The sequence below is a fragment of the Caloenas nicobarica genome, chromosome 3 (assembly GCF_036013445.1).
Source record: "Caloenas nicobarica isolate bCalNic1 chromosome 3, bCalNic1.hap1, whole genome shotgun sequence".
Taxonomy (NCBI): domain Eukaryota; kingdom Metazoa; phylum Chordata; class Aves; order Columbiformes; family Columbidae; genus Caloenas; species Caloenas nicobarica.
Window position 1 is genome coordinate 70,188,437 of NC_088247.1, and position 23,350 is coordinate 70,211,786.

The 23,350-nt window shown below is 39.0% G+C and overlaps 1 protein-coding gene across 3 annotated transcripts in view; it reads right to left on the reverse strand.

Annotated features, from left to right (window-relative positions):
* GRM1 (glutamate metabotropic receptor 1) overlaps positions 1 to 23,350 on the reverse strand; it is a 181,371-nt gene that overhangs the window by 32,344 nt on the left and 125,677 nt on the right. For all 3 annotated transcript variants that reach the window (XM_065630744.1, XM_065630746.1, XM_065630745.1), the window contains exons 4-6: positions 12,527 to 12,773; positions 5,347 to 5,515; positions 3,360 to 3,486 (exon numbers count right to left, since the gene is read on the reverse strand). In XM_065630744.1, coding sequence (XP_065486816.1) covers positions 3,360 to 3,486; positions 5,347 to 5,515; positions 12,527 to 12,773 — 543 coding nt within the window. The remainder of the gene's footprint in view (positions 1 to 3,359; positions 3,487 to 5,346; positions 5,516 to 12,526; positions 12,774 to 23,350) is intronic.

The window sequence follows — 23,350 nt, forward strand, 5'->3', positions numbered from 1 at the left end:
TTCCATCTTAAATTATATTTTCAGAGCCTTAGCCCTGATTCAGCATGGTAGTTAAGCCTATTGATTGCTTTAAGCTTATCCTGTGTAAGGTATTAGAAATTTGTTTCGTTAAATCAGTGTAATTCCTGTGCACTAGCAAGCCCCAAGAGCCACATATGATACAAGCATTGCAAAAAGCTGCCTGCACTGCTTATATCAGCAAACAGTTGTTGGTTGTCAGCACCTGTGAAGGTGGGTCATTTCCCAGCTAGGAGAAGCCGGGCTTGGGAACCTTGTTGAGACTGGGGGAGGCTACCCGGGAAATGGTGTACTTAGAGGTTAAAAAACAAAGCAAAACAAAACAAACAAACACCAAAATCCCCACAACAACTAATCAAAACCTCAAAAAATCAGATAATTAGTGACAAAAGCTTCACAGTTAAAAGTTTCCAGTAAAAAGCTGAAAGCCGTTTGGTAGCTTTCATCTACTATTTTCCCTGCACTTTAACCATGAATCATTTCCTAGAGTAGAAGGTTAATCTCTTTTTTTTTTTTTTTTTAAATTTTATTATATTCATACTGCAAGACCAATAAGATAATATAGGATGTTTTCTGAGGTCATTAACACATCCCAGGAAACTGATGGCCCCAAACCTTTATGATTCATTTCATAATAACTCCATAAATCTTCCTGTCCTACCTTGTTTTATTGCTTATTTAAGATGATTTATGAAAACTGGGTTTACTAGCTTGACATTCATTCTTCTTCTATTAGATTCTGATAAAAGATATCTCTTCTTGGCACAAGGCCTTAAGATACTGGTTTTAGTGACTATTTGTCAGGTCAGGTTTTTATCATTTGTGGTGAGAAATCCTTTGTGCCTGCTGACTGCTTCAATGAACACATATTTAGGGGAAGCAGTTTAAAAAAAAATCTGTACTTTTGAAAATAAAATTAAAATGTCAGGAAAGGATTGCTGAGCAACAGAGACTGATTTCAAATGGAGAGAATATACACCTTTAAAAGCTTTTCTTAGGAAACGGGTTAATATGTGCTTCGTGTTTCTTAAAGGGACTAATGATTTTAGAGCCTCCATCTGTGATGGAAAATGGGACTAAAACTGGATACATGTTTAGCATTTACAGTTTAAGGCAAAGGGAAAAACAACCTGAAATGTGAGATGTTATCATCTGTGTCTAGGTGCTATGGTGACTGGCAGGGTATGAATACAACACGCAAAAGCAAGTTATAAAAATACATTTGATGGGGAAAAATCCTAGCAAGAAAAGAGAATTCGAAATTAAATGGTACCAATGGTGACTTCCACAAAGTTCAAGAACGTGAATTTATCCAGCTCAGTCTCCCTTTTCTAAACATTAGGATGGCATCAGCTGCTTTTCACAACTTTATACTTTGTACTGCAATTCAAGGAAATGAATTGCAACGGTTAAAAAAAGAAGTTTTTTCCTCAATAAGACAGAATGAAGAAACCATGCAGGAGCAGACTGCCATTTTGATGTTCTCTAGGAAATCAGTCGATGGCTATGCTGTCATTTGGCTCATGCTACTGTGATTTTAGCACAGCAGCCGTTCGGTCTCCTTGCTGAGAAGAAATGCAAATCAGCAGGTCATCTACTGATTTCATTAAAAGTTAATAGATTGCAACATGCCCCTGAGATTTTTTCCAGCACTGATGCTTTCCTCAACCCCTTTCAGCAGTGCCTGTCATTTTGACATGCCCCGTTTTGAGCTATTTTGGGCAGCTGGTAGCACTGAACCGTATTCGCTCAAGTGCACATTGATCTCTCACTATGTTCTTGTTCTGCCTTATTGATTAAAACTAAGTCCCAGTTTTCTTCCCTGAATAGTAGATACAAACAATTCAGTGAACCTCCAAGACTAACAGAACACGGCTGTCTATGGATATCTGCTTTGAAATGACCAGACACTGGTAGCCTAGGAGGTAGGAGTCAAACATGAGCTTTTGCAATGGTCAGGACATTTCTGAAGGGTGCTGTGGATTTTCTGGTGTTTAGTAATACAAGACTTTTTCCACAATTGGGAGTCTTACAGAGGGTATTTTTCAAGAACTCCTCTTCATACGACCCACTTACATGAAGGAACTGAATGATCGCTGAGACTTCCTTATCCTGACAAATCTGTTTAGAGTAGGTTCAGTTGCACACCAGAGGAGAAGAGGCGGGGAGGAGGGAGCAGAGTGTGTTGGAGTAAGAGTTATGGGATACAGGCAGATACACACACATCTGGGACATGACCGTCGCTTATTTTCCATGGAAAACCAAGATAGACAATGTGCCAAGTTTCGCAGTATATTGTGAATAATAATATATTTTTAGCTGGAGAAGTAGCCAGCTTTCTCTCTCAAAATAAATTCTCTCTCTTGGCTACAGTGACCAGCTTAACATCATCTCTTGGAAATATTTAATCAAGGTTTCAGTACTTCGTCTATGTGTTAAACGCTGCAGCAACGCCTAATTGCCAGCCAGTCATTTTAAAGGACAGAGATGTGATAAGTTGCACATTTGATCATCAGCTAGGTAGTCAGATTGTTCCTTTGTCTAGGAATGACGCCCTGCTGAATACCGGAAGCCAAGATTTGCAGACGCGTCATGGGGCAGAGGTGCCAGTAGTATTTTACAGTGATACAAAGCAGACCCCAAGGTCAAGCTGATGCTTCTCACTGCATTAAACTTATTTTCTTGGGGTAATGGTTACTGCAAAGCCCAGAGCAGGTGTGGAGATTAACCTTGATAGGTACAAAATAACAGAAAGATGCTATAGCATACAACTTATCCAAAGCATATATGCAAGGGAGACCAATTTTATCTGTTTCCCTTTCTTCTGCCAGCCTTTCTGAGAATTTTGTTGATGTTACTCTTGCTGGTTAGTGCAGTAAGAATGATCTCTATACCAAACAAAAGTCTAGTAGTCAGTTACCAAATGGCCTGAAATCCCAGATAAAGTATTGCTAATTGCATGATAGAAAGATCAGAAAGAGTATCAAGCCAATCTGACAAGGATGCACTGAGTTCCTGTGATAATCACTGCTAAAATTACAGCAAATGCTGCTAGGTTCATTAGTAGTCTTAACAGCTTTATCAACGCTTATGCTAACTGAAAGGGAGGAACAGACAGGCTATGTCATTTCTTCTCAGTAGAAATTTTGCCGTCTTTTTTGTCACTGCTGTTGAACAGAGCCAAAAGATAGAGCACTTTTCACTCACCCTAAACTGCATTGGGATGTGTGTTTAATTATGTGCCTTTTATATCTCTGCATCCTGTCACCTTACTCTCCACCACACATCATTCTCCATGTGCCCTGTAAAATGGGAATGTGTTTGGAAGGATGTGTCCCTACCTGTCAGGTCAGCATTCGGCCACCAGCCAAGCTCACAGGCTTTGCATGTGAATTCATCCTGAACAAATTCATTCTCCTTGCAAGCAGTGCAAATCCAGCAGCAACTCACTTCACCTTTCCTGATCACCTGTAATGCAAAATACATCCTCAGCTATGAACCTTCATAAGACAATGAAGCACCACCCCCCCCAGCAAACAGATGCCTCCTGCATTGTTTAAAATATGACAGGATTCCCGTGCACAGCATGTTTCAAACAACTGGAAAACATGAATCCTGATTCTGTATCTAACCCTGCATATTAGAATTTGTGCTTAAGAGTTCAAGGATAATCTCTGGTGACAATTCTATTTTGGTTTGGTGGGAGCAGTTCTGAGTCAAAAGCACAAAGCCATTTTCCCTTTGGTACAGAGGCATGGTGAGTGTTATATTTTCAATCAAAACTGAGAAGAGACTTAATCTGAGAGATAGATCAGGTCAGGACAAATAGTTCAGCCCATGCTTAATACCTATTGCATAGTAAAAAAACAGTAAACAATGTCCAAGGTTAGAACAGAGAGTGATTCATGCATATATATACATATATAGACAAGAACATGCACACACACATAAATTCCAATTTACATGGAAGTCTTTTGGGGGCTCATTAAACTAGTGTCAATAGAAATTCAAATAAGAGCACATCAAAAAATATACTGCTAAAAGGATGCAATGGGTTCTACTAGAAAATAAACCCAACATGCAGTGACCAAAAGCATGCTTCAGAACAGCTCTTTTGCAGACAAGTGTCCCTGAAAGCTGTATCTTTCTCTGCTGTGAAGGCTGCTAAGCGTAATGATCCAATGTTGAAAAGACAGTTTCCTCTTCTTAACACCTAGTTTCATTATGCTGAGGCTGAAAGAAAGATTAAGGATGTCTCCAGCGCAAGGGCCTCCAGCAAAGAGTCTGGCTCTGTTTGCCAGGAAGGAGGAATCCGGCTTTCTCTCCAGGATCTTCCTATCCATCTATATGCAGAGCTAAGTGCAGTAGAGAAATATAAAATGTTTGTTTTATTGAATGCTGGCTTTGTGGGCTTTTTTGCTAACATTTCCTCCTGCAGTCTGTGGAGAGAGTCCAATAGACTTCAATGGGAGCTGAAGCTGGCATTTTGTATGCATGATGTTTACATATACACACATACACAAACTGCATAATGTCAAAAACAGGGAAAAGATGTTTGGGAGGGTAGTAAACACCAATAATGTTTCCCCTCCAAGATTGTTGGAGAATGTCACTACATCTTTGCCAAATCATCAATCACTTATTGTTTAGAGTAGCAATATAGAATTAAAAATCTGCAAATGTGCTTATTAAATGAAATTAGAAAGGAAGGTCTGCTCTAAGGTGATTTTCCTGAATGGGCTTCCTGCCATTTTAAACTCACTGCATCCATACCATTTTGATAGTGGTGGAACATGTCTTTATGTCATCCAAACATGGCAGGTGGCAAATTATTTGCAGCTTGATACAAGCGCTACTGTTTGGTAAACACAGAGTGATTTCATTTGTGTTTCCATACCTCCTGTTGTGAACATGAGATACAAATAGGCTTTTTTTTTTGCTTTTTTTTTTCTTGCAGGTGTTATTGCTGGAACTAAATATTGGATTCCCTTGGGTCATGTTATTTTCAGGATCAGCCTCCAAGTGAATCACAGCCACTGAATGTTGTAGGCAATGACTAAGTGAAAATCTTGTTCTTTCTTGCGTAAGGTAAAATTCAAATCCTATTACACTAGATTTTGCATCACTACAAAGGGCAATTTTAGAAAACATGAGCCTATATATGGGATTGTAAGAGTAAGATGTTAACCTAGGAGCCTTTCTATACTTTTGGCTTTCCTGAAGAAAAGGAAGTCCTATCCCTTGGCTTGAAAGTAGCTTGCTTTGGTCTAGAGAAAAAACTTTGACTGGTTATTCACATTTCTATAGCAGAAAGAGTGTGAGGCAAACCTTAATCTGGCCCTTCAAGCAAGGCTCGCTGCACACTGATCGGACCATTCCACTTTTGTTCATCTGAATCCTGTAGTCGTCAATGTTGAGCACGCCCTCGTGCCAGGTCCCAATGAGGACATAGTCGTAGCGGTTGGGCTCTATGTACTGCAGATTCATGATGTCATACCTGCAAGGGAAAAAAGAGAGAGTGAGTCACTGTCCTGCAACATGAAGGAAAAAAAAATACCTTGCCCTTCTCCTTCTGCCTTCATAAATATTTCCTTGACAACAGGGACTAGCTGAAGGAAAGAAGCCAGAGAGTCGTGGTCAATGAGGTGGAGTCTGGTTGGAGGCCTGTATCTAGTGGAGTGCTTCAAGGGTCAGTACTGGGACCAATACTATTCAATATCTTCATCAACGACTTGGATGAGGGAATTGAGTGTACTATCAGCAAGTTTGCTGATGACACCAAGCTGGGAGGAGTGGCTGACACACCAGAAGGCTGTGCTGCCATCCAGCGAGACCTGGACAGGCTGGAGAGTTGGGTGGGGAAAAAATTAATGAAATATAACAAGAGAAAGTGTAGAGTCTTACATCTGGGCAGGAACAACTCCAGGTTCCAGTATAGGTTGGAGAATGACCTATTAGAGAGTAGTGTAGGGGAAAGGGACCTGGGGGTCCTGGTGGACAGCAGGATGACCATGAGCCAGCACTGTGCCCTTGTGGCCAAGAAGGCCAAGGGCATCCTGGGGTGTATTAGAAGGGGGGTGGTTAGTAGGTCCAGAGAGGTTCTCCTTCCCCTCTACTCTGCCCTGGTGAGACCTCATCTGGAATATTGTGTCCAGTTCTGGGCCCCCCAGTTCAAGAAGGACAGGGAACTGCTGGAGAGAGTCCAGCGCAGGGCCACGAAGATGATGAAGGGAGTGGAGCATCTCCCTTATGAGGAAAGGCTGAGGGAGCTGGGTCTCTTTAGCTTGGAGAAGAGGAGACTGAGGGGTGACTTCATCAATGTTTATAAATATATAAAGGGTGGGTGTCACGAGGATGGAGCCAGGCTCTTCTCGGTGACAACCAACAGTAAGACAAGGGGTAATGGGTTCAAGCTGGAACACAAGAGGTTCTACTTAAATTTGAGAAAAAACTTCTTCTCAGTGAGGGTGATGGAACACTGGAACAGGCTGCCCAGGGAGGTTGTGGAGTCTCCTTCTCTGGAGACATTCAAAACCCGCCTGGACGCCTTCCTGTGTAACCTCACCTAGGTGTTCCTGCTCTGGCAGGGGGAATTGGACTAGATGATCTTTTAAGGTCCCTTCCAATCCCTAACATTCTGTGATTTCTGTGATTTCTGTGACTAGAATTTCATGCAAACAGCAGGTACTGTAGGATTTGTAGCAGAATCATGGGAAACAACAGCTCCGATTGCCACACAATTACTGATTGCCTGCCCTGCTTACATGAAACTGTCGGTTAAAGGTTGTGTGTGTCCAGGAAGAACTGCGCATCAAAGACGGAAAGCTTTGCTAAAGATGCACATGCAGGCACTGTCTGGATGGTGTATTTTTCAGCCATGATGTCTTAAACATTTGCTTGGTGCCTACATACAGGTTGGTTGCAGTATAGCCCCTGCTGGGAGTTCTAATCAGTAGGAATGCTCAAACTAACTGAACTGGTATGCCATAAGTTAACCATAAGCACCGCTTCAAGTGTTTATGTTACCCAACCCAGTGAGGCTGTCCGGAACAGTTAGCAGCTCAGAATTTACTTCCTTGCCCTAGGCAAGTAGGAGAGAATTTCCCAAGGCTAATGTAAAGGAAGCATAAACCACTGTACAATAAAGCTGAATATTTATTCAGCTCCCCTGCCTCCATCATTGCCTTCCCTGAGTTGGACCTGATATGTGCACATCCCTTACTGCTAATTATTCATTTCCTTCTTTAACCCATAGAATGTGGCTTGTGCAAAGCAGTGATTAAGTCTTGTGATTTCTTAGTAGGAAATAAGCAAGAATGGGATAATGAATATTGGAGAGTGCACAGAGAAGAATCACAGAAGCAGCTGGACCTACAGTCTGGCCTCTTAAGAGGAGAAAGGAGAGGGCTTTGTTTAAAAAAGGACAAGAGAAGGCTGAAAACCAGAAATCAGCACTGGAGCTGAAAATCACAAAGCATCTTCTGTTTTTCAAGCCTGGGAGTTACTGCCTAGTTTTTATCTACTGGATTGTCTCAGTCTCTGGGGAAAGAACGAAAAAAATCTTCTGTTTAGGAGTGTTGCTAATCTGTGTGTGCTTTAAGAATGAAAGGTAAGCAAAGTATGAGCCATAAATAAAACTGGGCTGCTTGGTTGTGGGCAAAGAGAGAGGCATATCCATTTCTTTCCTTTCCCCTCTGAGGTTCAAATATGCAAAATTTCAACTCTCTGCTCTTCACAGAGGAAAGAGGTGCTAGAATTACTCTCTAGATGCCTGTTTTTCCTAAATGAGTCTTCGCAAACTCTCACGTTAAAGATGATTTAAAGAGGCATATATTTACAGCTATATTTAGACTTCGGTCTTGCAAATATGCATGCTCAGATAATGCCAATGCCACTACAGAGCTCCACTGAGTCACATGGGAAAAGAGACTCTTGCTGCTGAGTTCAATGGAGCTCCAAGCAGTAGGCAGTTCCGTTGGTTGGCAATTGGCTACTAATTGAGGAGTTGCTTAGAAAAGAGGTAAATATCAATTTCACTAGGAAACTAATCCTTCTCATATCCCAGTTCTTGCAAAAGAAGAACATTAAAAAAAAAAAAAAAAGAGAAAGGAATGCTTTTTTCAGGATTGTGAAGAATTGGGATAGCAAGAAGCAATAAGAGCTGGGTATTTTAAAATATAGACTCAACAGACAGGAGTAAAATTGAGCAGGAATGTACATGTCTCTTCTTAGCAAGAAGAACCTCCTTTGATTTCAGTGTGACCTTCTATCAGACTGATACAAAATCAGTTACTCTGAGCTGGAAAATGAACTCAGAAAGGGGAATAAAAGATTACTAAAACCTGACATTGAACCTGCATAGGCTGTTTTCATTTTTGCAAAAATATATTACAAGGCATAGAGTGGCATTAATGCAATATCAATCAAGAGCTGGCAATTTCAGGGATATGGTTTTAGGTTGAAAGCCATTCTTATGTGTTCTTATAATCCTGTTCCCTTTTCTATCAGTTATCTCTGAACAAACAAAGTATGCAGGCTAAAAGCTCTTACACTATCTTGCATATGACAAGTTGTAGTACAATGTTTGAAGCTTTGAATTTTAAGTGGAAAAATGTGGTATAACAAATACACTTGGTATATGGACATGTGCTTAAGTTGTTTATCCTTTCCATCTTTCCCTTAATGAAAAATTTCTGCTTTCAGTAAGGACAAGTTCAATGCTGGAATACCTCACCCCATCTCCTTGTTTGCATATGTACAACCTTAACAGCTCTGGGCTATGTTCAAGCTAAAAATTATTACCCCAAAAGAAGCAGGTTTGACAGGAGTTGTGAAGCTCTAAGAGAGTGAGGACCATGGAGACAGCTGAATTTCACACACATGTGGCAGCATTTTCAGAAGCCATGAAAACATTCAGTAGATAAGAAAATAAACCCTTCTTTTAATATAAGAGCAAGCTCTCTGATATATTGTGAGACAATGTGACCATAGCCATAGTACCAGACTGCTATCCTGGAAGGCAGAATGGAAAACAGCAATGTTGAGCAATGCTGGGATATAACTGGCCAAAACAACCACTCATGAAACCAAACTCCAAAATAACCGCATATGTTTGACAAAAAATTCCTTTATATACAAGTTTGAAGTCTTTGCATTATGCATTTGATAATTTACTTGAAGAATTGGAGTTGACAGAGTTGCCATGTCTGAAGCCAGAACGGCTACTGGAATTTTTGAACTAGACAGACTTATATGGGTCTACATCCACGTCTAGGTAGGGTAAAATGAACAACAATGTATTTGTTAGCTTGTGGACCTCAGCATTTCTCCAGACATCAGAGGTCCAGTGTAGGGACTGAAAGTTCTCCTGCCCATTGTCACATAGCGTTTTATGGTCAGAGGACTGTGTAAATTGTTTGTCCTAGAGACGGAAGTTTCTTCCTACCTGCCGTAAGGTAAAAGTAGGCAGCTACCCTAGAATAGACAAGAACTCAAAATGGATTTGTCCTCTGTCCCTTGCATAGGCCCAGAGAAGGATGTGGTGTTGACTACTGCAGCGCTCACACCTTCTCCAGGCATTTCTGGGAATCTGAGTGGTATGATTACTATTGAGAAAGGAAATGGGAGATATTCAATGAAAGTAAAAAGTTCAGTAATTTTACCAGCATGTTCTTAATGACAGTATAGCAAGCACAAACTGTTGATTTTCCAGACCTATATCCACGCCATTTTTCCTGGAGGCAGTGCAGTCTGTTAAGTGACTGCGATTCTGCCCTTCTGATAAAGGTCTGCTTCACATTTCTGCATAAAAGCTCTTCAAAGAAAAGATTCTGCACAGAAGAAATAAACCTTTGAAAAAGTGCTTCATGCTTCATCTCATTTTGATAAAAGCTTGAAACCATGAATTGAGCCAAGAAATAAAGAGTTATATCTAAACAAATGGTTAAGGTTTGATAAAGCTGTAAGGGGTTCAAAACAGGAAATTATGTGAGTGTCAGGCAAACATAACTACAGACATTTCTATCTGCTTTACCCCGATGTTTGTAAATAGGGGGTTGTAAGAGTTAATTTCTCAGAAAACCTCACAGATTTTGAAAATAAAGTGTGAGGAAGGTTGTTGCCTTCTAAGAAGGAATTTTGACTTATTCCATTTTGTGAAGTTGATTTATTCACATGATATAGTAACATAATACCAAAAAACTTATTATATCTTTGTGTGACATTCTTGCACTGGCATAGAAAAGCTAAAAAACTAGGAAATTTCAGATTTGGCTCTCTTTGCTGTATTTAGGTGGTGTATGTGGTGTTCATCTTTTCATTTCACAAAGGTACAAAAGCTCTTTTGGGTATTGATACAGTGGTATGGTCCGTTCACTCATCCACAAAGGGCTTTTTTATGTGGAGCTGTGGAAACACTAGAGCTAATCTGGAGCTAAATACAATTCTGCATGGGCATAAACCACTGCTGGCATAGAAAGATCTGACAGACTGTAAAGATCACATTTCATATACACATAACCATCCTCTGATATGATATTGCCCGTCACAAATGCCACAGACTGATCCAAGGATTACAGCATGAATAACAAAGAGGTTAATTGAACTTTCCTACCCAAACTTGCTAACTTCAGCTGTGAAAATATAAATGAGGAACAACAAAAAAAGCCCTACTTAAAATAACCCATCAAATTCTAAAAAGGCCAGGGAATCAAGAGAAATGAACCTTGCTATAGACCAAAATGATGGATGGAAAAAATTCTATCATTCTGATCCACTCAGAGAAATATCCTGGTACAAACCCTCCTGTATTTTGAATTCAGGAACTGTTCATTTTAATTCTATACTTGGTACTGATGAGAATTGCAGAAATACTCTCAGGTGACAAGGTAATAAATAAGATTTGTGCTAAAATTGGAAAATTACACCTAAACATCAAACCAAATAACTAACATGAAGACAATGCAGCATATGCAAAGCTGGAATAATGCTTTTTATGGAGATAATTAGCGTGTAATAAACTTAAAGCTACACTATGCAGTAATTTCTTTGTATTACCTAAGCTACATGTGCAAAGATTTGATTTATGCATTGTGTCAATAAGTATGTGTTTAACTGTAAGGGAATTACTTGCCTCTGCTTTCACAGTCTGACCTAGTTCATCTATATCTTAAAGTAAAATAATCTGAAGTGTACAACACTCAACAAGACCGAACTGACCAGTTTTTTGTTACTATTTAAATGTAATGAGCTGTTTAAATGTATATAGTGTTTAAATATAACAAGCAATGCAAACAGCAAATGGGAAAGAAGTTGGTCAGTTTTGCTAATAAAGGCTAGTAATAGAGATAAGAGTTGCTTTAAGGGCACTGTGTGTTACAAATATGCTTTGAAGGCATATGCCAGACTGCAAACTCTTGTTTGTTCCAGAGCACTCTCTTTGTGCAGTGTTGACACTCAGATGCAGTTATGCAATAAGCCCAAAGATGGAGTGAGAGAGTCTTTTGTAACACTTTAATAACTCAGTAGGAAAACTAACTTCAAGGAAGTAACCCCTGAGTAGGTTTCAGTTAATAATGGATTGAGTACTTCAGCAGCTGAATTAAACTTATTGATAAAAACAACTCAAAAATAAATCCACCTGGAAGGTGTCGCACTTAAAATAGTTGGACAGAGCCCACAGAACTAAATGAAAGGAAAAGATTTCTGTCAGCTGGCTCCTGTAAGAGAAACAAAGGTGATGTCCAAGTCCACACAGTTGCTGTCTCACCCATTGCTTGGGTACATCTTCTGTCTGCTAGGGAGGGGCAGACAGCAGCAGCTACCACAGCTGGAATTTACCAGACCCCAAATGAGTGAAACACAGTACCTTCTGGGAAAAAAAAGAAAAAAAAAAAAAATAAAATTGTCTTGCTCTACTCAGACCTATCTCTAAACTCTGGGACTGCCAGCCGTATTTGGAGTGAAACAAGTTAAGGAGAGCACACAAGAGTTCAGTACGCAGAACGGAATAGTCTCTGGCAAGGATGCAGTGCTGCATTCCAGAGGCACTTGGAGCAGCAGAGCTCCCATCGGAAAAATATGTGCTCTATAGCCCTACCTTCAAAACCTTAGCAAGCGAACGGTTCACTAAATTCCAGTAACTTATATTGGGCTTTATATATATATTAAAACCCTGGTGCTGAGCCCCAGTAGTACCTCAGATAACTTGTTCTAGCTGAACAAACAAAAGTCTGTGAGATACAAGGTTTGTCCTCTCCTGAAACACTAGAAATTATACAGGCCTTACTGTAGTTCCTTCCCAATGTGAGCTGTAGCTATCAATATATCATGTGTTCCCTCTGTTACTCCTGGCTATTGGTAAGGCTAATCCAGATAATGCCATTTATGTCCCACCTTATGCATATTGTATGCTTCAGCAAAATGCCCAAAGAAATGTCTGTCACCAAACCCACAATTTTCCCAATTCCAAAAATCTGGTTTAATTAGTTGAGATGAAACATCTCTTTACCTTCCAGGGGCATCTCCCTTTTCATCAAACCAAACTTCTTCTCCAGAAACACCGATGAATGAGGATTTGAGGAGGAACTCCAAGAGCTTGCTGCCATCAATTGGCTTCATAGCATCACACAGCCCAACATGTCCAGGGCAAAGGGAATGATGCATATTTTGTAGCCCATGAGCCATAGCATATATAGCATTGATGACAAATCCCATTTTACTGTCCTGCACATAATTTTCTTCTAGGCTCTCATTGCCTACAATAGTAAGAAAAATGTTGTTATAAACAAAAATGAAATTACATGAAGCTATGAAAAAACAATGAGATATAAAAAGGGATATTCTTATTTCTACTATAAGGCTTGAGATGCATAAACAATGTACCAGCCAGGGTTTTAATTAAAAACAAACAAAAACCCCCCACAAACAAACAAACAAACACAACCTTCCCCCCCAAAAAAAACCAAACCGAAACAAAAAAACCCCACAAAAGCAAACCAAAGCCAAAAAACCCCAAACAAACAAACAAAATCCAAACAAACTAAGCCAAACACTACCTCCCGCCCCCCCTTTTTTTTTCCCCAGAAATCTTTAATTCATTGGAAGTGAAATGCCTCATGAGAAAACACCAGTTTAATCAAATTGTCAGATTTAATTTGTTCTTTTTGGAATTTTTCCTTGTCAATTATATTTATGCTAAGAAGAGCTAAACAGCCTAACATCAGAATGGTACATTTCAGCTAGAACAAGTTTTAAAAGCAATTCGCTTGTAAATTTGACATTTTGTCTCATTTGAAGACTTTAAAAATCTCATGTTTTTGAGGGCCAAGATAACAATGTTCCTTTCAGTGTTGATAGGCAAAAGACCTAAATCAGCATTACTTCTAAAGTTATAAGAAATAATCATTTTAGCTAAAAGTAGTAGTAGACATGCCAACTTGAGATTGCTACAGAAAGTCAAACAAAGGTCATAATGCTAAAAGACTTTATGTAACAGCAGCGTGAGCAGACATTGAAGTCTCTGTCCATGGATCAGAAACAAAGTGGCAGTGAAGGTTTCCCCACAGGTAGGTTTTAGCTCTGACCTGCTTGCTGATGTGCAGGCACTGCCAGAGGGTACCTTTTGTGGTTGCATGTCACACTAGACCCTGCTGCGTCCTGTCCTGTTCCCCTCCATCCCATTAGGAGCTGCTGAACACCGTCAGCACGGATCCCAAGTCACGGCGGACCTGGGCTGCAGGGGTCCTGAGGGAGCTGGGAGTAAGAATCCTACCTGTTTTGTTTCCTTCCCTCTAATTCATTCTATTGCAATATGCTTCAAACTGCAAGATGCTTTTATCTGTAGACCTCCCACATTACTCAGTGTTTAACAGGCATTTGCAATCCAGTCTCTGTTACTTTGTCTAAGTAACACCTTATCTATGCTTGGGAAGTAGGATGTGCGAGAGACTAGGTGTTAACTGACACTTCTCAAATCCAGGTTGGAGAAGGTAGTTGTCATTTTAATATGAAGAGAAAAGGAAAATCTACAAGTTCAATGAAACTTTCAAGTTAGAAAATAGTTTCTTACTCTAATGTAGATATGATATGCCTTTTGAATCAAATCATGAAGACCATCCTTACATTTATCCTTGGAACAGGCTCTGATTTGGTAGGTCTTCTCAGCTCATTTGCCCTACAACTCAGAAATGTCAACTGTGGATTCATTAAGTTAGCAGAGATCCCAAAGACAGATATGTCTAGGTTTCTTTCTCTGGGTCCTCCTCATACAGGACATTCATTGCAACTGGGTGAGAAAGTCTTGCTTCAGTAACTGTTTTCCAAATGAGCAGAACATAGCTAACAGCTGTGATGGTGAATTAAAAAGCTGTGTGAAAATAGCATAATCTGACTGAATGAGTTCATGTGCCTCTTTCACTGCCATGCATTCACCACCAGCACCACCAAGCAAGGAGCAGCTGGAGAAATATTTCTCAGAGGCAACAAATCCGCCACTTTCTTTGCAGTAGAAATTTGATAGCTCCCATTCAAATCACACAAAACCACCATTCAGATCCATGTTCACAAACACAGAAACAATAGAAAACTTATATGTAAGCTGTCAGAATATTTACCCAGGGAAGCAAAGAATATGCCACTATCTGTACCTCACGTACCATGTATAGTATGTATGGCATGGTCTAGACATCTGTTGCCTGCGTATGTTAATGTGTGGTCTGAACACGCTGTCTCTAGGTATGTTTTATCTGCTGATTCATCCCTTAGGATTAACACACTGTGAATTTGTCACTGATTCTGCTTGCTTGTAGATAGAGAATGAATATGTTCTCCTTCTCTATGTGAGAGGCAGAAAGCCCCTGAGCTCAGCACAGCAGTCCTGTCTTTCTGGTGAAGCTTCTAGGCAACAAGTTGCAGAAGAGGTCACAAGATGACTAATAAGGCACAGCACTCACTATCAACTCTTTTCTACCTGATAGTTTATCTCGGGTATCTCTTTAACTTCTCAATTAGTTAAAAATAAAACAACAACAACAAAACAAACAAACCAGCCAAACCAAACCAAACAACAACAACAAAAAAGGAACATAAAAATCAGTAATACTCTAAGGAGATATGATAGCATCCATATGTGTTTACTGAGGCAAGCATTCATGTGGCTGCTGAGGAAAAAGACTAAATGGAACACAGAACTTGCCAATGTTTTGAAAAGAGGCCATTTGTCTCAACTAGCTATTAACTCAGCAAAGCATACATTTGGTTTCTTATATTTAAATATAACATGCATAACTCCAAAGAGAATAAATATTTGAAGGTGGGAGGATTTGCCTTTGGTAATTAGTAGTGAACATCTAGCTTACATTGAGGGTCCTGGCATACAGTCGCCCATTGCAGAAGTGACTGCCTTAACGTCACCTATACAAATAATTTCGCTGTAGTGGAAAGTAACATGTGAAGCATCTATGGTAATGAATTGTCTACAAATCAGCAATCTTGTATAAACAAGATATGTTCCAGTAAATCCAGCATGAGAAGTCATGCTTTACCTAAATTTCCTACAGTCAAAATCTATTTTATTTCATTTTCATAATTATAAGTTATTGATACGCATTTGAGCTTGTAAAAATTCACTTATGACAATCAGTAAGAAATATGAGGGTTTTTTAAAAACAAATGAAACAATGTAATTATGTTCAGTCAGAGACAAAACAGAGACAATCAACGTTCAAGTACGTTTTCATGGGACAGCTTTTCAATAAATGCAAGAACTGTAATGTTGTATTTTTCCTCAGCAGGTCTTTGAAAGGGCAAAGCAGAACTCTGGACTGTGAAACTTTTATTTTTCCATCTTCTATCATCCTTTCAAAAAAATACCATTGATCTACAAAGACCGATTTGAACACTAGGGTTTATTAACATTAAAAATAGAAAAGTATTTTGTTAGCTTGCTTTCTTTTCTTTTTTTTTTTTTTTAATTTTAAGGACCTTAGCTTTCAATAAGCAAAGAAAAATTACAAGCCATGTGAGCAGTGGATTAATTGAAGTTCCTTAAATCAGGCTCTTGTTTTTTTTAATGACCTTGAAGAATTTAGGTGTCCTAAATTTCATGTTTACTTATTTTTGTATTGGATGCAATACAAATCTTCCTTTCATAATTTCATTTTAACAGTTCCTGAATAGTTTGGGTCATTTTTTCTTATTACAGTTTTGGTTTTAGTCTTTGTTTCTGTCAGTCAGTCTTAAAGCTGAAAAAGAAGGAGGGTATATAAACACATATACTACTAAAACAAATAAACAAAAGCCTCAGACACCACACTCTGGCTGCACAAAATTGAAAAATGCTCCCAACACTGCTAAAGGTAATTCCTCAGTAGAGGGGGAAGGAAGACAGGACAGACTAAAATTGCATGGTACTCACCACGAGTCTTTCCTTTTACTAACTAATGTTAGCTTCAGCAAGGTACTTAGAAAGACCTGAATGCAAAGCAATCATGAATTTAGTCTAGTGCCTTTGCTGTGAAGTCAGTGTACGGCTAACAGCTTGAGAGCAGAGCAAGTACTTGTGCAAATCCCACTTAACAAAACTAAATTAAGAAAAAACTATACTATCCGAATTATGACTAGAAATTAATTAATTTTCATATATAAAGAGAGGAAAAGTCTATTTTAATATTCAATAAGAAATTAAATGCAAAGGATTACTCATTTGCAGTCCTCAGAAAGGCTAAGGCAGGAAGGAATTTGGGGTGGAAAGAAATTTAAAAACATTTTGGTTGGGGCATCTGATCAATACCTAGCCAGTTGGTAAATTTTGAACAAACACACACATTTGATAAACAGCACAGTCTGTTCTCAGATTACTCTTGATTAGAATAAAAAGCCAAAATCTGTTGAACAAAATAGTTATAAATGATAATATTTCATCTGCAATAGGCAGACAGTTTTATGGTTTGTTACTGTCATTTGCTGAATATTCAAGGTCACATAAAAAGAGATTTTGTTGTCTTAGTCTAGTTAGCAACTATTAGGAGAACTGTCATATTTTCTGGTGGCCCTGATAGAAGCATCTGGACAATGCCCTTAACAACATGCTTTAACTTTTGGTCAGCCCTGAAGTGGTCTGGCAGCTGGACTAGATGGTGTTTGGAGGTCCCTTCCAACTGAACTGAATTAAATAAACATCCAACAAAAGAACCCTCAACAACTGAGCAAACATGCCAATCTTTCTCTCTGCAAGTTTGTGTAGAGTTGTGACAGTGACATAGCATGTCCTTGGAACACAACAGAAGTCACATATCTTGCTGTGTCTCATTTTAGAGAAGACCTGACAAACTTTAACCACAACAAATTTGTGTCATAGGATCATGCAAGGAACAGGGCAGAAGGCCAATATGTTGAACTGACCAGTCATTTCAAATCTGGGTCCCTAAAGCTTATTTTGCTAAAGATTACTTTGACAACCAAATGATGCATGAAAGGTGATGGACAGAGTTAGCTTACTGTGATTTCAGTGGAATTTTAGGATATTTGGCTTCTTAGAAAAATTAGAGCATTTTTACTTGGATGTTTAATTATGGTCTTATCTTTGAACACACAGGAAAGAAAATGCAATCAATTCTACATTTCTGTCACCAATACCTTGATATTTTTAAAAAATTTTATTTAGTAATAGCTAATCTTCTGAATAATCACACTAAACTAAGATTCTATGAAATATTTTTTGCAAAGGGTTTCATTTGGTTAAACTCATTTGTGGTTATTGTTTCGGATATTTTACAAATATTGCCCATTCACTCCCATTCACACACACATTCACTCCCATTCACACACACATTCTATTTATAACATCTCTTACATTATCTAACAACAAAGATAACAACAAAATTATTTAACGAATTTCACTTTAAGGCACTGCAAAATGGATAACAGATTATAATGTCTCTAAACATAATTAGTATAATGATGGTGTGTTCAAAATCTGTGCAAGAACTGGCTTTTTCTCTTCATATCACCTTCTTAATAAGAAGTTCATTCGTGTCATTAATATTGTATGGCTGAATGAAATCCTTACCTCTTGGTGTTATAAAGAGGAATTTTGTCCTCTTTTGCACAGCACTGTGCTCATTATGTACAAATGTAAGTCACAGGCCACAAGTCAGATGAGTAAAAGTCATTTATTCTATTTGAAAAATTCCAAACACCCATCTCTTTCAGCCCACAAATACACAGCTGCAAGAATTTCTGTAGTTGTTTTTTCAGCTGCCTGTTTTCCAGGCAATTCCAGCTGTAACTGACTGGCTGTGAGCAAAAGGCCGGTAAATGTTACCTGATAACCAGAACAAGCCATTGTGGAACAGACCTGCAGGCATCACTTGTCATGGGCTGTCTCAATGACCTTCCTGTCTCTATGTGCAAGCTAACATGAACACAAACAATTGGTGGAAAAATGATATTTTTCTGTGTGCTTTACCAAGCCAAAAGAGCATCAGAAAAAAAGATTTTTTGTTTCAATCTCAATTAAAAAATGATTTGTGATTTTCAGGAGACAGAATGATAGGCTGAAAAATTTGTCACAGATCATAATAAATGCCTCATTTAACCTACAATAAATAATACCATCATGGTAAATTATTGTTTCTTGTGTGGCTTTTGCTCACAGGCAACCAGTTATTATACTGTTTTCAAACAAAAAAGGACCATATGTGTAATGGTTTCCTATTTTAATGTCTGCATCTTTGCAGCAGGAAGGTAAGTTCAAGGGGCAAGTAAATACACTGAAAGAGAGGAGAGATAAATACAGGGAGGATGGTAGAAGGGCTATCAAAAAGATACAAGATAAAACAGGTAGCTCAATTCCCATTGTATGTGAACTATTTGTTTGACCAGATGAAGCTTCATTACCTGTCAAGTAAGGGTAAGGAAGGACGTATTATTTAAGAAAAGGGATCTTCCCCTAACTGCCTCCTGAGCACCATGTCACCAGTCTGTAGAAAATAATGCAGCACATCCCATAGAATTGCAAGTAGTTGCTCTCCCCTTTGGCAAGAAGAGAGGAAGCAGAGCTTTCACTGGGGCAGCTAAAAGGAGGGAATTTCTTACAATATGCAGGTTCTACACCAGATTTCAAAACACGTTGATAAACATTTGACATCTTACAGTACTTATGAAGCAATAAATGGAGTTCACCAGGTTGCAGACTTCATTTTCAGGCTGTCATTACATCAGACATTCTTCAAATGCTTTTTATTTCCCCAAGCAAAGAGATTCAATTCATGCAATTATATTTGATGTATTTTTTCCCTGAAAAGCTAGGATACAAGTACAGTTATCAGTTGAGATAACCTGCTATTTTCTTTCTGAGTGCAGGGAAATCTATGCGTCTCTCAGATACTACTGCTTTGTTACATCTGGTGAATGCTACTTTTTAGTTGGGATCGGTGTACTTCAGTTCTTGTATAAAACTACAGAGAGAAGTGAAAGCCATTCAGAAGCTGGGCATTCAGCAGAAGCTCCTCAAAAATTTACACTAGAATTCTATCTAAGGCATTAACAGGATGTTGATTGCAGCAGTATTTGTATGCAATGGGTTCTTTATTTTCACTAGCAAAGGTGTTCAAATCACTAATGAACCTTCTTCTAGAATACAGTTTATATTGATTTTAAAAGGGTGTTAGGGTTTTGTTTGTTTGTCATTTTGTTTGTTTGGTTGTTTTTACTTATTTTTACCAGCATATCTGTCATAGATGTCAGCTCAATGGCTAAAGGAAGGTAAAACATGAATTCAACCATCAAGGCACAGCTTCTCCCTCATCTCACATGTCTAACACCTAAACTTCAGAAGATTAGTCCCCTTTTCAGATATAATATACACCACCAGTGTCTTCAGTTTCCTCGTCTGTTTTCATGAGGATGGCACGTCATTCTTCAGTGTTCAAAAAGAAGTGTCATACTTTTGTCTCTCCCTGTGTGTCACAAGCAGTGGGGGAAAGATTTTAATTAAATTTACTTTCTTGGTTCTCCGTATCATGTTATGTAAGCACATCAGGGCTTTAAGAGCTTAGTGTCAAAGACTCCAGAATGAGGCTGGCATACACAAATACAACAGTGCTACAGTGAAGCTGAAATATTACGAGGAGAAATGGCTGCACAAGCTGCTGACTCACTCATTAATCTGATGCAGGGAGAGTCTCAGAGTCCTGGAGCACTGAACAGAAGAAAGGGGACTGAGCAGGGCTGCCAGCCCTACGCCAAGACTGATCTCACAGGTCCAGCCCATACACCATGTAACTTGGGAGCAAAACGAAAAGAAATGGATCTCCTTCTAACTGCTTCTGTCTTTCCCAGTCTGTAAACTTTGCTTAGCAGACAGAAGAACCTGAAAACTCACTTCCCCTCCCTGCCCTTTCTTCCTCTCCCCATGGACATTCAGATTCTCACACAAACATATGACTCCAGGAAAAGCACATTTGAGATGTAAACAGCAAGTGACAATACACATAAGCCATGCTCACACTGTGGCAGATGACAAAGCCGTGTTCAAATGTGCCTGTGCCAGAGAGCAGAGCAAGCTTTCCTCTTACGTCTCCTTTCCAGTGACCCAAAGGAGCTAAGTGGGGGATGAGGAGACTGTTATTTCCCAAAGGCTGGCAGCAGCTTCAAGCAAATAGGAAGAGCCGGATGTCTGTACCTGACAGTGCTAGGGCGAGCAGACAGAGCACGTCTGGGTGAGACACTATGCATTCACAAGCACTCCCATCTGACGTGCGATGCTGCAGCCCCCCTCTACCTTTGGGAGAGGCTAGAGGAAAGCTGGAGGCCTTTGCAGCAGCTGGCAGCCTGGCTTTGTCAGCACTGCATCACTGGAGTTGGAGGCAGGTGAGTGCAAAACAGGCCTGTGGTGGAGAAAAATTTGCTTTCCCCCTTCTTAATAAATCTGCCATTATCTGCTCTGTTTCTTGTGTTGGCTAGCAGTAAATGAAAGGACTTAAGGAGAACTATTACGTACCACCTGAGGGCCATGCTAACAGCAGAGCTGCCTGCATGCCAGCCACACCCGGTGTCTCCTGTCTCCTCCTTCACTAGGCTGCCCCTGGCCAGGTGTAGCTCTGACCATCACAGGTGCAATCTACACATCTTGTCCCCATGTCCTATCAGTGAGAGCTGAAAGAAACTGATCACAGAGTTGTAAAGCTGCAAGAATACATCCCCACAGAAAGTAACGATAACAACAGGAAAAAGAGCAGGAAACTGGATAACAAGCAGAGAAAATCCTCTGCAAGTTAATGTATATGGTGCATGCTGTTAAATACAGGTCTGGAGAGATCTCCTTGTAGCAGGTGGCTTCACAGAAGCTCATCAGCCTCATGAAGCTTCTGGAGGGGACAACAGTATGGCTCGAAACCTCTGTGTTTCTTCCCACTGGACTAAAATTCTTTATAAGGAATTTTAGTTAAGAAAAAAACTATGGTTTATGGCTCTAAGAGGATGATTTGCTGAGATTCTTTCTCCTCTAAACAAGCTTGCAAGCTGGTATTTGAAACCTCCGCTGTACATATCCAATGCTATAAGCTGATAAAACCTTGGCAGGAAATTTTAGCATTGCTTCTCTTTGTTCCTTGCCTTTTGTGGGGTGATCATGATAAAATAGCTCTACAGTGAAGACTTTTTTTTAATTAAATTAAAACTGAAGGATACACAAAGTGCAGGGTTAAATAAATAAATAAATAAATGAACCACAAACAAAACAAACAAAAAACCACTACCAACAACAAACAACAAAACCACAAATGAACAAAAAAATCCTACAACCAAGCAAACAAAAAACAAAACCACAAAGAAAAATGAAAACAAACAAAAACCCCTTCAAAACAAAAAGAAAGATCCACACCCATGATATTTCTATGTGTTCTTGCAATGTGATCAGCCTGAGAAATACAATCCATGGAGTGTCCAACAGTGAAGCAACATAACCAAAAATTGACAGGAAAATAAGGTTTTAAGGTTATTGATTGCCTCATTTTGGCTATTATCTTAATTCCTCTCCTTTGGAATTAATAGACTGGAAAACAACAGAGTGAAATATCTGCCCCTACTTGAGATAAATAAATTTCTGTATCTTGGACTCCCAGGCAAACACAGTTCAAATGGTTTGAAAAGAAACATGCCTTTGTATTTATATGTCGTCCTTCTCATGGCTGCATTCATGCACTAAACTGGGACTATGCTTACAGCTGCCATAATGCACACACAATTATGAGTTTTCATTATGATGCACATTCTAATTAGGATGTTTGGAATTAACTCTGTCATGGAGTGAGTAAGTTGTAAAGATATTTAATCTACTCGATGATCACTAAAAAATGAATGTATAGTCCTTCTAGCTTATGGAAATTAATCCCCAAATAAAATATTGTGATAACCTATTGGAAGACTCGTGGAACTGACCAGGAATCTTGCATGGAATGACAGCAGTTTTTTAGTACTTACGGTCAAATACCCAAGCATAATATTCAAGACGCAAAACTAGAAATTAATAAAACTTTTCTTGTGATTCTGAACTTGGGGAATCCATCAAATCAGAAGCAGTTTAGATTTTAAAAAAACCTACTGTAATTCAGATAGTTAGGACATAACATGAAATGACATGTTCATTCTAGAAACAGGAAACATAGAAGATAAGCTGAAGTGATTCCAGTGCATTTCTTAGAAGCAGAGTAATTATTATGAGAGCATGACAAATAATTATTACGATTAATTTGTTTTTCTTAAAAGCTGGACTGTGTACATACTGCCTGCAAAATGACCACAACATGTTCTATTATTTATTCAAAACTATTATTTAACTTCTGCAGCAAGACATTATTTCTCAGCTTCTATTTTAATTAGAAATGAATGTTTCATCTTATAAACAGGAATAAAATATGCCAGCTGATTTTTTTTTGTTTGTTCCTTGATTAAATGGTTTGTACATGTAATCAACAAAGACACTGATTTCAAATCCTGATATAGCATTTGAAATCCATCTTATTATTTCATTAGCTGACTAAAATGTAATGCTTGCAAAGGCATTTGAACAGTCAAGCTCAGCCTTCGCCTTTGAAGGACATAGGAAATACCACAGTTATTTTAATGGAAGATTCACAAACAGAGCAAATGGAAAGGAAGGCTTTTGCCCTGCCTGATCCTAGTCAGAGGCCATACTTTGATTTGGCTTCGTGATCTCCCAGGCCAAATTCATTCTTTGACTTCGATTTCTCTCTTAAGTTATTTTTTCTTCCTTTCTTTCTGTCCCCTTTGTTGGGAATACGGCAACAGGGTAACAGTTTGGTAACAGTTT